Consider the following 19,735-nt stretch of genomic DNA (forward strand, 5'->3'; position numbering starts at 1 on the left):
TATTTGAAGGCATCACCTCACGAATCTGAGATGGTGCAGATTTTACGTGGAGTATTCTTATAAGGGATAGTAGATTGTGGAGAGGAAAGTGATTCCGTCCATTCCTTCCTAATTCCCGTAAAAACGGCCCGGAAGATACGGCGTTGCACAAGGCTGGCGCGCTCCAATCGAACTCTTTGTAGAAAATAGTGCTCCAGACTTGTGCAGCGATGTATCTTCCGGGCCGTTTTAACGGGAATTAGGAAGGCATGGACGGAATCACTCTCCTCCCCATAATCCACTATGCCGTATACGAATACTCCACCTGAAATCCGTACCACCTCAGATTCGTGGAGTGATGCCTTTAAAGAAAGAAAAGAAAAGCTTCTCGCAGTGCTTCTCAACTTTCCAATTTTTCCCAAGACATAATGGACTAATGGAACAGCATTAATCATTGGTCATGGACCAATCCTAAAGCATATTTGTATTTTAGGACCCCAACCCCCTAAGCTATGCCAACCTGACACACTATAACCTGAAATACTGAATTAAACAAAATGTGAAAACGAATATGTTCACCCGAATGAGGTGCTCTAAGCGTCGAAAGCGTTTCAACAAACCTTTTCAGGTCGCTGTTTGTTTAGCGCGGTGAAAATTTCGGATGAGTGCATGCGTGTGGGCTCAGTTTCGTTCGTTCGTGGATAATGCGTTCGGTGGTCGGAGAACGCACGCGTCCTTTCCGGAACACTTTATCAAATTTACTGCAGCCATATGCTGTTGGAACAGCGGTTTTTTTTTCTCCGAGAAATGAAAAAGTTTGGAAACCCGAGCTCAATGTGGGCGTACATGTGAAGGCACCAGAACATAGCACCCTAGATATTATCACGTGTTTGATTACAGTTCACTCACTTAACTCAAAAGGCTACCCCATAAATTTTTAGCACTTTTATTTTTTATCTTTTTTTCTCTTTATTTTTTTTCTTTTATTTTTCTTTGAATATATACGCTATGTACTTTCGAAAATGCTCTTTCTGCTCAACAAATTCTCTATGTCGTTTTCCCAAAAAAAAAAACAGTATTTCTAAGAAATTTCTGACTCATGAAATAGAATTTTGAGCCTATCAAAGCCATGGACATCTTTTTACTGCTACTTCTATTTAATTATCCAATCGTTTAATTAGGTATAATATATAATTAATTACTACGTTTCCATAATTCAAATATGGTATTATCGCCATTCATGGTGCAGATTTCGTAGGTGAAGGTGTCACGAGCATTTTCGAGCGATTTGGTGGTCGTTGATATCGTCCGAAATGTCAAAAATGGTGACTTTTACCACGAATTTTTGCCACCAATTTACAATTTTTTTAGTTCGTTGCATTATTTTTGCTAAAAAAAGTGCAGACATCATATTATTTGGGAAAGTAACGAAAATAGAATTGCATGAACAGAAAAATAACTTATGGACAGTATTCAGATTTCGCCGAATAACAGAGGATGTAGGAGAAGATAAACGTGAAGGTGAAATAATCGTGAAAACATGGAACAACCTAAGCGTTACTCCAAAAAGGAAAAAAAACTTAACAAGTCCTTTTTATTCTATCTATTTTTAAATCTCTTCTTTTTTTTTTCTTAATTTATTTTTTAAAACTTTTTATTTTATTTCATGTTTTGGATTTTTTCTTGCTGAATATTGTTAGAAAATTCATAATTTAAACAAAGCGCAAAAAGTGCTTGTCCTATTGTGAGATTGTGAAAAAAGCCGGGAAGAAGGATTTTAAGCTGTTTTTAAGGATTCTTCTATCATATTATCATCAGAGTTAAAGGGATATTAGAGTTTTTACGGGAGCTTTTTAGATGATACTAGAGTTTTAATATGTAGTCTTTTGATTTACCGGAGCTTCACTGTACCCTACAGTAATTCTCTGGGCAATTAGAAAAATTAAAGAGTCTATTTAGAGCAGTGCACAGTATAATGGAGAGTTTTTAAATTTTAATTTTTTTTAAAAATTCAACATGTATTAGGTGTGCTATAAAAAAGAGGACATCAAAAATGATCTCAACTATTGCAGTAAATTTGTAATTTAAAGGTAATTTGTAATTTTTAAATAATTTGAAGGAAAGTTTAGTGATGTTCCTTTTTCCATTTTCCCTTTTTTTTTGGTAGGTCATAACACCGTCCTTCTGGGAATAAAATCCTCAAGGCAAATCTTTTCTGCGTTTCCAGAACATTTCCATTGGAGTTTCCAAGTTCCAAATTTTGTAGGCGACAATTTTCAACGGTTTTTGGATTTTCATGATGCTCGATGGAGTCATCTTTTCTAATTTTTTTTTTCAAAAAAAAATTATCCTAATAATATCCCATTATCAAATATTAGAAAATTATCCTAATAAATATCCTATATTAAAAACATAAAAAATTACCCTAATAAATCCTTGTAGTTTTAACGATTAAACGAATAATCTGGATTTGAGAAAATGAGAAATAATTTTCAACTATCGTTTCAGGAGAAAAGAAGAATACCAATAATTATTTTCCTCGACAAAAAAAAATTCCAGTAGATTTTTCCAAGAACCTTTCCCTATTCCATTTTTCCCGTTTCACCTTGGTTATTAACGGTTACATAAGACCGATGCTTGCTCGTGGATTTAATGGAATGCCAGAAATTCTTCACATAAGAGAAAAAAAATCCACAATAAATCACTTAGCGATTAATACAGCCGGAAAATATGTGCGGTCGACAAAATGAATGCGTTTCTGTTTTTCCAATACTTTTTTCTTCTTTCTTTTTGCTTCTCTCAAGTGCCCACCTGAAAATATTCGCTTCAGTTAATGGAATTCTAAGGACAGCGATGATGTGTTCAGTGATGCAGGATAGTTTTTACAGTAACCTCCAAACCATAGAATTCTCAAAAATCCTTGAAGATCCCGCCCGGGAAAAAATTCTGGAAATTTTCACAACGCTTGTGACGTCATTTTCTCGTTTTCGAGTGCTTCTCATCACCTCAGTTACCTCATTCAGCCGATAGCTAATTTTTTTCCAATATTACACCTGCTCCAATGTGACCACGTTGTTTCGACGACAAATTTTTGTTGTTTGTTTATTATTAGCGTCAGTAAACAATAATAATATTATAATAAATTGTTTAAAAAATTTCCTGATTCAAATGCACCAATTAGCCCGAATTCTTACAGCTTTTTGATATATGGTGTCTGTGATTTCACGGGAATAGTGCTCTTTCTTTTTTCTTCCGAACCTTTCCTTATTTTTTCCTGGAATCCACATCTTTAGGCGTTTCCTGGACAATTTGTCTTATGGTTACCTCCATTTATATCTCAATTTATTACGAATAAGATTTTGGAAATATTTTGGAATAAGATTTTGGAAATATTTTGGAAGAAGATTTTGGAAAAAAGAATATGCCTTAGTTTCGATTTATCGTACTTTTCCTGATTTTTCCCTCTAAACCCCATTTAGAATCCTGAAGAATATGCATTTGTAAAAAAAACCCATTCAACGTCCTAACTTCAATTTCTCTACTTTTTTTTTGGTTTTTCGGTTGGGAAATCACGTCAATGAGTCAAGAAGTCCAGGGGAAATTTCCTCATAGCGTTCATCGTTTATTTATATGAACATATATAATGAATTCGATTGAAGATAAATTTTAGATAAATTGGAGAAAAATAGTTTTGTAGGCTTTAGATAAGATAATTGCAAAATTTTAGATACTTCTTTCGAGGAGAATTCGTAGGAAAAACTTCTCATGACGTTTATTACTAATTTATATATATATAAATTTGATGAAGGTTTAATTTATTTAGTCTACAGTCAATGCTTTTATAGAGAAGAAAATTAATTAAGTAATTAATTAATAAGAAAATTAATAATAATAAGTTAAATAATAAAAATAATCGATTCATAGGATTCTTTAATTTATATGGATTTATATAAAGATATATATATACATAAAATTGATAAAAGTTTAATTTAGTCTATAGTCAATGGTTTTATAGAGAAGAAGTAATAATAATAAATCAAATAATAAAAATAGTTGATTCATAGACTTCTTGATAGTTATGGCACTTAAAAATTATCCAATTACCGTATCCGAACCTTCTCATGCGAAGCCTTTCCTCCAACCCAATCACTCAAAAAAAAAGCCGGAAAATAAACACCATAACTGGTAGGATGGTGTTCGCACGTGGTTCGCAGCGCTTTATGGATGCGGCGGGGCTCTGCCAGAAAGTGAGGATAGAATTTTCTCAATATTTACATACCAAATATGCGCTGCAGTGGTGGCGTTGGCCGTGAGAGGTGAAAACCACTTTTCGGTAAAGTCTCATCATGAACGGGCGCTTTTTGGGATTTTTCTGCGTGAGAACTTCTCACGGAATTTTCCGTCGCGCTCGTCTTCTCTTTCACTTAAGATGAAATTCTTTTGACAGCTTTGAAGTAAACGAGCACCAAAAAGCATCAAAAATGAGTGTGGATGGTTTCATTTTCCGAACTTCTCTCCTCCTGCTGAACTTTTCGATTACCAGTACAGTGAATAATAATTGTATTTATTTGTGGTACACGCTTTCCACGTGAGATTTCATCTGAATCATTGCTTCTTTAACCATGAACACTTTAGGATATTGTAAAGCTGAAAAAATGTCATGTGATCCTGAGAGGATAGCCCTTCACTTGTTCTTTATCGAGAAATATCTTTATCTTTCTTTTTTAAACAAATTTTTCTATGCTTCTTTAAGCACAACTGAAATACACCTGTGATTGGATAGGTGAAGATTCCGGACGGAAGGGCGACGAAAGGAAGGATTGCAAACTCATCCTCAGCGAGTGGCTCGCTGAAGCCTTCACCATCTTTCAGCAGGAAGCTAACCGATACGTTTTTTTTTAAATAAATTCCTCTATATTCTACTCTCTACATTAATATATAGTGTTTTTAAAACTAAAATCAACTTTAAATTATTACATTAAAAATAGGAATTATTATTACAATTTAAAATTGAGGTTTAAATTCAAATTCGAATTTTTCTCTCCAAAAGATTTAAAATTTGAATTTTTCTCTCCAGAAGAAAGGGACGCTTTTTTTTCCTACTGTCAAGGAGACGACAGTTTGCCCAGGAAACCTTTTAGGTATCCAACATCTTGCTGGAACTTCATCTCCTGTACGCTACCGTCAGTGTTATTTGAGATTCAGGTAAACTCCACAAAGTCGGCACTTTTTATTTTATGGACTACATTCAGTTACCAATAAAATAACGTAAATTATATACTTAAAAGTTTTCTTCCTGCTCCGAAATTTTTGGAATTTCCTGAGGCCTTCACTTTTTCACGAACTTAGGACTTTGTCTCGGTCTATTATTTAAAATTATTATTATTATTTTAAATGATATGAGCACGTAAAACGTATATGTTTAGTGTAAAAGTTGATCGAATTCTTTCATACTAGACATTATTATTATTAATTAATTAGTAATCAAATAATTAGTAATTAGTAATAATTGCCATTATTCATGGTAATTATTATTAATTACTAATTATTTTATTATTAATTAATCTTTCGTTCGTGCTAAGCATACTATTTGGCGGGTATAGCGCAGTGGTAGGAGGTTATCACTACGTGTGTGCGCCCAGTGGTTCAACATCGTCCAAGATCAACTAACTTCCCCATGAATCAGAATTAGATAAGAATTAGTGTCAATTTTGTCTGGAAGCTTTCAGTTTTGAAAGAAAACAATAAAACTGACACTAGTCCTCATCTAATTTTCAACTTTTTCTCTGATTTTTTTTCCAGCCAACTTCCAGACAAGAAATGGAGTGAACGGGACCGAACACTTCGTTCCACATCCCACCTATTCGTTTATAAATTTGATTTTGATTTTAAATTGAAGGCGGAACGCGCTCGCGCGCGTTGATTCATCCTGAAGAGGTTGATCAAGCAGTTTATTCTTTATGATTTATATGGCCGTAGAGCGGATTTTGGCCAGCGCCATCTTAAAATTTTTAAATTTTCGTACAGTTTCTCATTTTTTGGTAGTAGGAAAGATTTTTATCTCTATAACTCTATTCTGAAGGAACCCTGAATTTTTTCTGAAACAAACGGAAATTAATTTTTTTCCCCTAGAAATTAATAGTATTATTTTCTGTTTTCTTCTCATCAACATCTGAAAAGAATGATCTGAAATTTGAGGTGTTGCTGAGGTTTTGATGAACAGAAAGTAAGAAGGAGAGAAAAAAACTGAAACAAGTGTTCTGGATTCCTTCGGCTGAAATGTGTCTCACTCTTCGTCACTTCAACGTCAACAAGAAACGTCTCCGTCTTAAGCTCATTTTGAGAGAGGAACCGGAGGTGAAAAAAACGGAGAAGAACCCAGAGCTGCAAGTGCTAAAGTGCGGACGGGAACGACAGACACTCGAATATAAGTGACAGCGACAGTAGAGCTCTACTATGTCAAATATTTGATTCAAATTTCACTGTCAATTTCTGTGCTATAATGAAAGTTTTTCTTTATCCAGTTTACATCTATTAATTCACGCATTCTGATGGAATTTCCTCTCGTCAAGTTTGAAGATTTGACGCGGAGCCTTCTTCTAAAGATCCACGGCAGAAAACTTACGATCAGAGCCGAAAATTCATCCGAATCGTGAGTTACATCAGAGAGGAGGTCGGGCAGCGAGCCCACTATTAATACCTTCACTGTCTCCTTGAAAAATCAAAAAAAACCTACTATAAAACGTGTAAACACGGTGAAAATTACGGTAATTAGCTTGGTAAACGCTACAGTAACTTACTGCTGATGTGCTACAGTATCCTTATATCATTTTCTTTTGTGTCATTTGTTTTTTCTTACTGTAACCTCCGTTGAGTCCTAGCTACTCTTACTTTTCCACATGAGAAAAGCTCAAAAACCTTACCTTTACGAATTTTTCTACTTTCATTACTTCTATTTTTTTTCCTCTCCTGGATACATGGACATCTTTGATCTACCATAAGCACGTAATCATTTCCTTTCCAGGCGTTCAAAGGTTTTCTGCGTTAAAAACTATGCGTGGTGTGTTTCCAACGATTCTGAGTGAGTGGGGCCTATTCATACTGTGCTAATTACCGTATTATTACCGTACTTTACTACTACTTTCATGAAGTATGCGTGAGAAAAGCTCGAAAAGCTGACTTTCACTTAATTTTCCGGATAGTTTCTAAAAAATTTGTTGAGATTAGATCTCAAGAAATTTCAGAGGAAGAACGTGTTCTGTTACTATTATAATTACAATTATAATTATTATGAGGATGAGTTGTCATTTTCTTAATATTATTATTATTATTGCTATTATTATTACTTTGTATTCTATTATTATTATTATTTAATATGTTCAAAAGCGACTCACTTCGTCGAAGATGCATAGAAGCCGCGTTAGTCCACTGCATCCACCTGCTGTTTATGTCAGGTCATTATTATTATTATTATTATTATTATTATTATTATTATTATTATTATTATTATTACTATTATTATTATTATTATTATTATTATTGTTATTATTATTATTATTATTATTATGAGAATTCCTTGTCATCTCTGGGAATATTTAGAATCCCGTTCTGTATTTTATCGAAAACCATCAGTTATGAAGGAAAAAAAAACTAGCTAAAATTACATATGTATTCACGCTCAGTTTATTGTATATATATTATTAATTACTAATTATATATATATATTCTGCCTCTATTCTTAGAAGATAAATACTAGTTGTTTCTTAGATTCAAGAATTTTTCCCACTCCAATAGGGATAGCGATACCGATCCGATCAACATTTTCTCTCAAGTTTCACGTTTAATTCTTTTTAGAAAATTATAAATTAGAAAAAAATTAGAATCTTTTTGATATCATTAAAGACCCGCACGAAAAGGAAAAAACCAAACAAACAACAAACAACAACAAAAACAAGAATTTTGATTAGTTCTTTGAATGCAGCGATTGAAAAACTTTGGGCATCCTTCTAGGATGATCATATCGTATTATATTGTTATAGGAGACGAAATTGGACGTATTTATTTATTTTTTTCATATTTTTTCCACTTTTCCCTACGTATAGGCGTCTCGTTCACACTTCAAAGCTCTGGCGGAGGCGGTAAGAGCCCGAAGGCGTAGTTTTGTGCGAGTATGTACCAAGCACCGGGTACCGTATACCACTGGAACTGATTATGAGCTCACCACGCAGCCTGAACTACCTGAACTCCATATCCATGAATCAGTGACGTCATAGAGTAGATGAACTCTCTTCACCTTCTCTTTTCATCCTCTTTCTTCTGATTATTCTATAGTACTACTACAATACTCTAACGTAATTGTTTTAAATTTCTTTTTTTCAAAAAAAAAATTGATTATAGCGGTATGGGCTGTACGATGTCAAAACATCAACGAAATACTTTAACAAAATCGTTTTGAGCTTCTTTTTTATTTCTTTTTTCAAATAAAAATTGAGTTTGCAAGTTTTGAAGTTTTGAAATCGCGTCATTCTTTTTTAAAAATTTTTTTTTGCCTTCTGCCTTTGCTTTTTTTTCTTTTATAGTGGGAATAAGGTGGGCACAACTTGGTCTTATGATATCCTCCCATTGATCGATGGTCGGCGCCCACGTTCAACGCAAAATTAGGAGAATGAAGCCATTCATCTGTTCGATTTCAATAAATTGGCACCGAAATTTATCTAAGAGGATAAAAACACCGCGTTGATAGATCGGTTGGCCCTCTGGAATACTGGAATTCCCGGAGCGGTCAGCGTTCTTTCGAAATGTAGACGTAGACGTATAGTCAACGCTTCTTCCGGGAAAGAAAACTCATCATCAACATCATTTCGTTTTTCCTCTTCTTGACCGCTTGACATATTTCTGGATTTGCAAAGTAGCAGCAGCTGTTGCTACTGTTGTGATGTCGTTCGCAAGTGTCCTCAGTGTCCTGCGTTTTTTTTTCGAATCCATTTATTCCTATGTAGTTTTTTTTTTCCGGAAATGTGATTTCTCACCGCGCAGATCCAGTAAAGTGCAGATATGAGGGTGGATGTATTTAACCGGGAAGTCAGTTCTAATTCAGAATATGTATCTACCGTATGACAGTGTTCCCCCCCCCCCAAGAGTTCTCTCATCATTCCATATTCTCATATGGTCGCTATCGTAATCCTCGCAAATCCCGAACGCGGCGCGGTTAATTTAAGCGGAATGTGGTGGATATAAAGGATTGATCAGAAATAGAATCCTTATGTCCCATACTCAACTTCTCTGAATTTTTTCCTATTTTGTTAACTTTTTAAATCTGACTTTTATTCGATTTTACTTATTCTCTCTTTTATTTTATTTGTAACTTTCCTCGTTGTAGGAATAATCACGCAATTCTTCCCATTAGCACTCGATTTGCTTATGAAAAGCATTTTAAGAGAAAAAAAAATAAAAAAGGAAGGATATATTAATTTTACGCACAAAAATGCTATAATATTAACATAATGATAATATGGAATACTATGATTTATAATAATTTATTATAGTACACCATATTATAATATTAAAGGATAAAGGATAAAGTATCCTGCGTTAATCAGGATTCTCTTTCGGGATGCGGTTCCGCGTTCACTTTAATTGTGTAATTATAATTAACATATTGTTCTATTATTATATTTTTATTATATTATTATTATTATTATTATATTATTATTATTATTATTATTATTATTATATTATTAGTGTTAGCATTAGTATAAGTATTAGTATTAGTATAATTTTTGTTTTACTTTTTAGTATTAGTATTTTTAGTATTATTTTTAATATTTGTACTAGTATTAATATTAGTATAGTACTATAAATTTTTTTTTTCAAATCTACCATATTATAACATTGACTACCTTAATTCGTTCTCATGAATGTTTTCATTTTGAGCCTCTACCATCATTTTTTTCTCATAACTTCTTTTTTCTTCCTCTACTCCTAGCCGGATACCCTCGATTCCTCCGTTAACCTTCAACAAATCACAGTTCTTCGTTGCTTTTCGGTCCTATCTTAGCCGATTTTCATTTCAGATTAACTGATGGGTACGCGGGTCGATTTCGCATCTCAGCACAAGCAATTGACGAAAATTTTCACACGTCATCCACATCCACATCCACATCAGGCAACAACGCGATTTCCACGTTTTCATTTCCCTCATTGATAGTTGAAAAGAAAAAAAAACACGAAAAAAAAAACAGGGGATTGGCACATCATCAATATAACACCAGTACTGTTTCACTTTCACCGAGATTTCAAAGAAGAAAAAAAAACACATTTTGGGACCCGGTGATCAGCACAGTCTATTCGAGTGGTGTGGAGTCGAGTGGGGAAGGGTTTTATTTCACGGGATCGTCGAGCTGAAACGCAACTACAAAAATCATTGAAAAAAATCAATCAATCATTGAAAAGAGTTTATGTTTATGTTTAGTGTATTTTTAGTTTATACGGAGCAACTAAAGATGAAAAATGTCGGAAATTTTCTGTTTAGAAGCGGCTAATCAAAATATAGCGAGATAGTGATGAAAAAAAATTTCTATATGATATTTTTAAGATTTTAACAAGGAGAATCAGAGGAATTTCAAGGCTGATTATTAGTAATTTCTAGAAAAAAATTCTTTTGCGCTTTCTGCGGACAATTTTAATATGACAATAATTTTTTAGGTGATTACCTAATTCAGATCCGTCCAGATGCATCTGTCTCTGTCATGTACAAAAGTGTTTATGTTTATGTTTGATTTATGTTTAGTTTATACGGAGGAAATACGAAAGATGAAAAATGTCGGAAATTTTATGCTTAGAAGCGGCTAATCGAAATATAGCGAGATAGTGATGAAAAAATATTTTTCTATTTTATTTTTTTCTATAGATGGCATTTTTAAGACTTTAACAAGAGGAATCAGAGGAAATTGGTAACTCTGATCACTGCTAATCTCTAGAAAATTTTCTGAATTAAAAATTAAGAAATGAATAAAGTAAATAAGTAAAAAGAAAAAAGAAAAATAAAAATGATTTCATTTTTCTTCTAGATTTCGTTTTTAAGACTTCTTCAAGAGCAGGAGAATTAGAGGAATTTCACGGCTGGTTACCAGTAATCTCTAGGAAATTTTCTGCTGGAAATTTTACTATGAAACTAATTTTTATAGGTGATTACCTGGTTCAGATCCGTTCAGGACGCATCATTCTCTATCCGCTACAATCCGTTGCTGTTCCCCCCCCCCGTTATTCTACATAATATTCCAACATTTATGTGTGAGGATAGTGAGCGAGAGGGAGAGATTGAGCAATTACGGTGATGTAGGACAGCTATTAAGGTGGATATGTTTTCGAGAACCTTGCGCTATTATAATATCTACACTCACACACTCACACACACATACCACCACCACGAATATGCATTCCGCACCAATGCGCAGTAAGAACACCAGAAGAAACTGAGTGATTTCTTCCTGTATTCAACGGCTATAGATACTTTTCTCTCTCTGTGTCTCGCTCGCTTTTTTTCCGTTTTCACTGCTCTTCCCTGAGTAAATTTTATTCGAGAGTAAATTTTCTGGAATTACTGAGGACTTCTGAACGTTATACGAGCTCTGTATAACCGTATAATATTAGGTGAAGCGAGAAAAAAAAATTCCATGCGTTCTCCTTTTCCCCATATTTCGACGATGAAATTACTATGGTCAGGACTAATCGATATAGATCAAATCCGGGTTTTGATGGATTGATTTGACCGCGGTTTTCCGCGGTGACTTTTTTTTCTGGATTTTGATGGGAATCTAATCGTGTGATGTTTACATCGTCACATATGGCTGAATGAAGAAACGTAGCGCTAGGATCCTTAATTTTTAGCTAAGGAGAAATTTTTCCAATATTATAATACTGACCAGCGCAACTGACTGTGGTCGAAAAAAAATGAATTCGAATAGAAAGTTATTTTTTGGAAAGAAAATGAGATATATTCAGGGCATGAGAGGACAAATTCATATTTTGCGCAGAATTTTAAAAAGTTCCCACGGACAAAAACTATTTTTCAATTTCTAAATTCAGAATTGTTGATTTGTTTATCAAATAGCAGAAAGCGATTGATCTCAGCGAATGGAGTAGTGACTAGGAATGAAATTATATTGGGAGTTAATTTGCTTTAAATGGGCAGAAGAAAATTGGCAAAGTTTAAAAATGAAAAATTTAAGGACAAGAAAAGTAATTATTTTCCAGTGTCCCGAATAGAAATTGAAACGAGTTAACTGAGTCTCAGGTTAGAGGTTCACACTTTCATGAAAACCGATTCGGATCAGATCAGTCCAACGTTCGTCATCTGCTCCGAATTAGAGAGCTGTCTTTAGATTCAACTAATTTTAAAAAAGAGGTTTTTTTTCAAAGAAAAATATCATTAAAACAAGCAAATATGTTTAACTTTCAAAACTTTCTCAAAATCTTCTCTTGACTTAAAATGCCAACCACCTCGTTCTGATCAATCCCGGAAGAGCAACAGTTTTCTTTTTCAGATAGTTTTTAAAGTTATTATTGAATTAAAGTAAAATAATTAGATAATTATTTAATTATTTTATTTTAATTCAATAATAACTTTCATTTAATTAATTTAATTAAATTAATTAAATGAATAAAATAATACAATGAAGTGATAAGAATAATTAAAAATTATTTAATTTGGAACTAATACCTTTTTTTCAGATCTCTTTAATTAGCTCATTCTCCTACTAGAACGAACACTAGAGTAGTTTGACTAGTTTGACTACATCGTTAATTTTTTTTTATTTAAAAGTTGACGGCGCATTTTATGATGTGTTAATTGAAAATAAATAAATAAATATTTAAGTATGAGCTGTAAATATAGGCGTTATCACAATTATATTTTAAAGGTAAGTAATAAAGAAAAAAATACATCATAGATTGGATTTTTTCTCCAATCCACCACACCATTTTTCTTTCTCATAAATGTTTTTTTCACGGAGAAATTCAGAGGCTAGAACGTTGCGCCCACGTAAGTAATCAATTCAACTACAATATTTTGAAATTTTTTTCCCAAAATGTTTTAAAATTTTTTCCGAAACGTTGTAAGTTACAGTAGGAAATTTTTGATGAGACCGCGATAAAAAGTAAACAACATTTAATAAATCAGTAGAATCGGTTATTTTTTTTTTTTTGAAAAATGATCACTATATTGATTATCGCAACATCGTTATAATAAAAGTAATAAAGCAATATCCTTCGTAATTAGCATGCATGTATGAAAATTTCTGTAAGATTACAAAAAAGAAGAGTAGTAATATGAGCATGGACAACAAAGTAAAAAAAAATTGGAAAAATTACTGGCGCCCTTTCGACAGTTTAAAGAACGGGAATCAAGGTAATCAAATTAAAGAGTAGCCGAACAAAATTGAAATTTTGTGCAATTTCTAGAATTTTATTCGTAATTATTTCATACTAACTGATTAATTACTAACTAATTACTACATCTACCACTAGGTAGTCCATGGGACACAACAAGAAGTCCTATGTTCAAGAAAGACCGATGAAAACGAAGAATAAACGTTCCCACCTAAAAGAAATGTAGAAATCAGATGTTTTCGACCACAAGTTATCAAAAAGAACCGGTTTGCTGGACACGGTAATTCTCTTTAAACACATTAAACGTTTTTCGCTTAGCGCCGAAAGGGCATGCGGGGTTGATTCCGTCACTATAGTCGTCTGACGTCGTCAACATGCGCTTTCCTCAGGTAATTTCTCTGTACTAGATTACTGTAGACGACTTTGAATCGTCAATTTCAGTCCGATACTGTAACTACTTGATTCATTAGGGGAAACCTTTTAGTTTTTGTGTCTTGCTGGGATATTCGAATCCTTTAAATTAATTTAATTTTATAATTTAATTTTTTTTCAAATTAATAATCAATTTATAATTTATAATTTAATTTTATCAATTTATAATTGAAATTTTAGTTAAAAAAAAAGAGGGATAAGATGTCATTAAAATGATTTTATTATAATGATTATGCGATTTCTAAGCTCTGTGGTATTTTTTTCGCCCCCTTCATGTTCATTCCTTAAAACTAGGGTTAGGGTGTTCGGAAAGTATTTGCCGAAAATTTCTCAGGAGCGCAGATTTTTTGAGATGTTTTGGAGGATAGTTTGAAAGATATTTACTTTCCAAACACCCTAATATCATTCGAAACGATTCGAATCCACCATCTTCACATAATAATGTGAAGAAAACGTTTCCGTGAACGTTTCTCCGTTTACGAATGGCTGGGCGAACCAAAAAAAAAAAACGAAGCCCGGAGAGGTTCATTTGCTTTCCATCCGATAGCTCTTCTTCGAAAGCCAACTGCCCTGTTAATTGACTTCACGTGGTCGCGTCTTCATCTCATATATAAGTATGGAGAAGAATTTCAATCCAATCGTGTCGTCGTTGTCGTCGTCGTCGACGTCGTCGTTTTGAATTCATTTTTCGAGAAAGAGAGAGAACAACATTTTTAATGTTGTTCCCTCATGCGCGCGCACGGAAGATGTTATACTTCATTTCGAGGATAACTTAGCTCGTATCTTTTTCTGTAACCATTTTAACTTTCTACAACATTAATCAAATATTTTTGCCATGCTCCTGAAATTATTTCCGGATTCTTCGAATGAATTTCTTCGTCGATCGCCAGTCGCGTATCTCATAATCATAATCACATTCATACTTTAAAGGAAAGTAAAAGGAAAGATAATTTATCATTATAATTTATAATTTTATAATTTACTTTTTTCAAATTAATAATTAATTTATAACTCATAGTTTTCCTTTATTAATTTATAAATTAAAATTTAAGTAAAAGGAAATATAAGATATTATTATATTTTATAACTTTATAATTTAATTTTTTCAAACTAATAATTAATTTATAGTTTGTAATTTAATTCTATTACATTACAGTTTAAAATTTAAGTAAAAGGAAATATAAGGTATTATTATAATTTATAATTTTATAATTTAATTTTTTTCAAACTGATAACCAATTTATAATTTATAATTTAGTTCTATTAAATTATAGTTTAAAAAAAGAAAAATAAGATGTCATTATAATTTATAATTTTATAATTTAATTTTTTAAATTGATAATCAATTTACAATTTATAATTTGATTTTATTAATTTATAAATTCTAAATTCTACCCTAAAAACCTAGAAAGCTGTCAAATTTGTGTAAAATTTCTTCCTCTTCATATGTTTTGTGCTCGGAAATTTTCAGCGCTATCATAATTTTTACATTATTCTGGTAGAGCACATATTTCATGGCCGGCGAAAGGAAAAGGAAGGAAATCAGCATATTCAAGGGAGGGAAAAAACTAGGCACAATTATCCAGAAGTGAGCTGTGCATGTTTGATTTTTATTACATGAAATTGAAGCACATTTGGAATCCGTCCGTTTCATTTCCTTAAAAATTTCTTCTTCCGACGTCTTTTCCTCATCTGAATCCACATTCTCATCCTTATGCGTTTGATCGATTTTCAGGTAGAAATGAGTAGGAATTTTTCTGTAATGATTTTCTGATCTTGCTAAAATGTATAAAAAATAATACTAAAATGTATAACAAAATAATACAACTTTGTGTTTTTTTCTTTTTTTTTCTAGTTTTTTTGAATGAACCGCTTTAGGCCTAAGCCGCTCGTTTCAAAACGTGCACAGATTGGCTTGTGAAGATTGTTAAAACACATCTTAATTTTACAATTAAGAATTCTTTCATGTGGTTACTGTAACCGTTGGGCTACTAATTGTTGACATTTGACATTATATAAAATAAGATATACAAAAAGTATAATATTTGGAAGATAATAAAGTAAACTATTATTTTATAAGACATACAATGTAGAAAATATTGTAGAAACATAGAAAATGTAATATAAAAAAATATAAAAATAAAATAGAGCAGAATTTGAGTCAAATACCTGCACAAATTTAACAAACTAATAGTTTTTGTAGTTTTTTCCCCTCTACTAAAGGGAATACTAAAAATTATAATGCCAGTTGGAACTAAAAATTGAACTCTGACTTTTCATTAATATCTTTCCATTGCTAGTAGTGTGAAATTAGTACTATTTCTCGTTATCGCGGTGCTAAATTTCTGGAAGAAAATTGAGAAAAAAAAGAGCCAACATTGCCAAACATTCTCGAATATTTCGATGGAAAAATTCAGATATTCTTCTTCGCCTTTTCCTTTTCTCTCAAAAAGTCAAAATAAATAGGATAGAGGATAAAATCTGAAAAATCAATCGTTTTGCCTCTTCCTAGACGATTAGCATTTCTGGATTAGCCTTCGTTGAGGCTCCTCAGTAGGAAGAGGAAGGCAAATCCTAACAGAACAAAATTTAAACAAAATTAAACAATTAAAACTATTCTAAAACGAACAAAATATAAAAAACTGAACTATTTAGTGAATGTATTAGTCCAAACGTCGTATTTTACTATTTATGATGCTTAGTTATGCAGCCTAAAGGTGTCCTTCAAAAAAAAAAACAAAAAAAAAAAGACGACGATGAATCTCCGGCTTTGTTCGCCTGTGATGATGAGGATCTGTTCTCGTTTTGAGGAAACATTCGATGGAGTCCGATGGAGAGCGATTGTGTACACGCTTTTCTTTCTATTCGATCATCATCCTTCATATTATTGAAAACAGAGCCCCTTTTCCCCATTAATACACGACTATTTTGACAATTTTGCTAGCTGCTGCTGAGAGATGTTGATAATTTTGCCTGATTTCGACAGTTCTGCCAGATTTATCGGATTATCGAAAAAAAAAACAATGAAAGCGATAAAATATTGCGTTCCTCTGTATTATTTTACTTTTACCGTACCACCTATCATTTTAAAAAAAGGTTAAAGATTGAAAAAAATAGGAATAATTCGTGGCTTTTTTTCCATTAGGCTTAAGTGACATTTTTTTTTTGATTGAATTATTTTAAAACTATTTGTTGGCGAATGCTAGATTTTCGACTTTTTTCTAAACAAGAAAAAAATGGTACGGTAAGTTAACCAATATGTAGCTCTAGGTGTTCACCGTTGATGGATGTACATACCTTCCATCGTTCCAGCCTCTTCCATTTGTCATGGACTAGGTTTTTCGGTGTCCTAGACTATTCTCCACCACTTTAGCTATTATTATTTCCAGATTTTTTCCTCTTTTACAATTTTTTTCCACTTTTTTATGTTTTTCCTGGTTCATTTAAGGCACATTCAATCCATGCACAGCACAGAATTCCAGGGGGAATCCTCGGCGGTTTGAACATCGCGATTAAATTCAAGAAGCAGAAGGTGTTGGTTCATTTTCATTCGACCTGACATTCCAATTTAATGAACAGCAAAAAAAAAACAAACAAATGAAAATCGATAAAATAAAAAAAGTGGGAATGCCTGCCTTTGAGTTGTCTTTTATATGGAGAGGAGTTACCTCTCAAGAAATATAAAACATTTTGCTAGAACCTCCTTCCCCTATGTGTATTTTTAAATTTAAAAGAAGAAACTCAAAAATTATTTATCAAACCAATAGTTTTTTTTTCATACATCTAGATCCATTACCTCTTTTTTTGGGAATTTTCTTTTCAGGAAATGTGATACTCTTTTAGGGTCTTAGTCATAACAAAAAAGCCACATTCAAGCGTTATGTAAGAGTGGTTTTCCAGAAAAATTCCAGAAAAATCAGCTGGTTTTCTGGCAGCAACCGTCCCTTTAAATTCTACATTTCTTTCTATGAAAACTATAGCAATGCAGTGAAGAGATTTAGTCCTCTCCGTTCCCTTCGAAAAATTAATGTGTTCGAAATTGAACGCGATGTTCCGGCGATAAGGAGGATCTCTTGAGACGGCTCCGACGGTTGAAAATGATGCCTAGGACGTCTATTTTATGTACACATCTTCTGCATAGTCACATTCCTTCTTTATCAGTAAATTCCTATAAAATAAAAAAAATATAGAATATAAAAATAGACTATGAAATATTCTGTGAATATTATATCTCTTAGTTTTATAAAGATTATAAATAAATTATATATATATATAAGATTATATAAATAAGATTATAAATATAATGGTTACTTCTTCTTATTTAGATTATTTCATAGAATCTATTCTGTAAAGATTCTATGAAATAGACAATTTAAAAAATAATACTAATTAATTTAATAACTAACTAATCTAATTTCACAGCTGAAATGAGCTTGTTAAAAGTGCTCAAATCGACAGAAGGTCACACATTTTCACAGATTTTTCTCTCGGAGATGGAGAAACGAAAAATTCACGAAATTAAATGGATTTAAAAGCAGCCTTAGAGAGATCTCTTTTTGTGATTAAGAAAAAAACACCAGGAAACATGATAACGATAAAAATTTCTCATAAATAAATTTTCGTATTTTCAAAAAGTTGTTAATAAAATAAGAAAAATAATAATATGAAAATATAAATAAATATAATATCAATAAATATAAATAAAATTGATTAATATAGTAAAGAAAGGAAAACTTTCCGGGAAACGCTTCTTTAAATAAATAAAACTTATCTGGTAATTTTAAATGGGAATTTTTTTTTCTCGGAAGTCTTTTTTTTTTCGAATCGAGCACTTTTGCATGAAATACGATCTTATATGCATTCATACATTTCTAAAACAAAAAAACAATGGAGAAACGATAAAATATTGCGTTCCTCTGTATTATTTTACTTCTACCGTACCACCTATCATTCGCGTGTAATTCGAGAGTATCGTTGAACTGAAGTGCTGCCCAATAGCAGTCACACAATATCTATGAAATTTCAAAAGGTTCAAAAAAAATTGTGAAAAAACTATTCCTAAACATAATAAACTTTATTAATGAATTTACAACTTGAATAAGAATAAATTTGGTTAAAAATTAAGAAAAAAAGAATTAAAGTTAAGAATAAGAGATAAAATAATATGTAGAAATAAACAAATAAATAGAAATAAGAATAAATTCATTAGTTAAGAGTAAGAGATAAAATAATATAGAAAAATAAGCATAGAAAAATTAAATAAAAATAAGAATAAATTCATAAGTTAAGAATATGAGATAAAATAATATATAAAAATAAACGAAAATATAGAAATAATAATAAAAATATAAATTTTTCATGAAGAAGATATTGATCTTGTTTTATTGCCCATTGATTTTCTCCGGTTCAGAATTACCGTCTCATAGGTACGAAAGGAACGGTGAAGTGAAAATATTCTCTGCACCTTTTTTTGGCATTATTTACTTAGATATGTATCATTTCTCCTGAAATTCGATAAGTGCAAATTTTATTTCATCTAGCGCTCTCATCACGTGCTCGTCATTTCTAATTATTCTTGAGATCTGTGACAAAATCTCTTCGCCACAGAAAACTTTGCAAGAAAAAAAGAAAAAAAAAGAAGAAGAGGAGAAATGCAAAGAAATTCCAAAACCAGTACCAGTGAATAGCCGTTCGGGAAGTTGTTCTGATATTTATAATCACCACAACATGTATATGAATAAATAATAATAAATATAATAATAGCACTTTTATAATAAATAAAAATAGTAATTAGTGTGATGTATAAATAAATAATATAATAACATAATAATAATAATAATATAATAAGACAACAAATAAATAATAATAATGTAATAGTATAGTGATATAACGAATAAATATATGGTTATAAACATTTATCACAAGCGTTATTTTA

The 19,735-nt window shown here is 31.9% G+C and overlaps 1 protein-coding gene across 1 annotated transcript; it reads left to right on the plus strand.

The window, feature by feature from the left end:
- Positions 1 to 6,258: 6,258 nt before the first annotated feature.
- On the plus strand, positions 6,259 to 7,548 carry RB195_012825 (uncharacterized protein; the record flags this gene model as incomplete). Its single annotated transcript, XM_064202382.1, has 2 exons — positions 6,259 to 6,377; positions 7,434 to 7,548. 2 exons carry the CDS (start codon positions 6,259 to 6,261, stop codon positions 7,546 to 7,548), a joined length of 234 nt encoding a protein of 77 aa, XP_064058263.1.
- Positions 7,549 to 19,735: the final 12,187 nt, after the last annotated feature.

Source organism: Necator americanus, chromosome V (assembly GCF_031761385.1).
Source record: "Necator americanus strain Aroian chromosome V, whole genome shotgun sequence".
Lineage (NCBI taxonomy): Eukaryota > Metazoa > Nematoda > Chromadorea > Rhabditida > Ancylostomatidae > Necator > Necator americanus.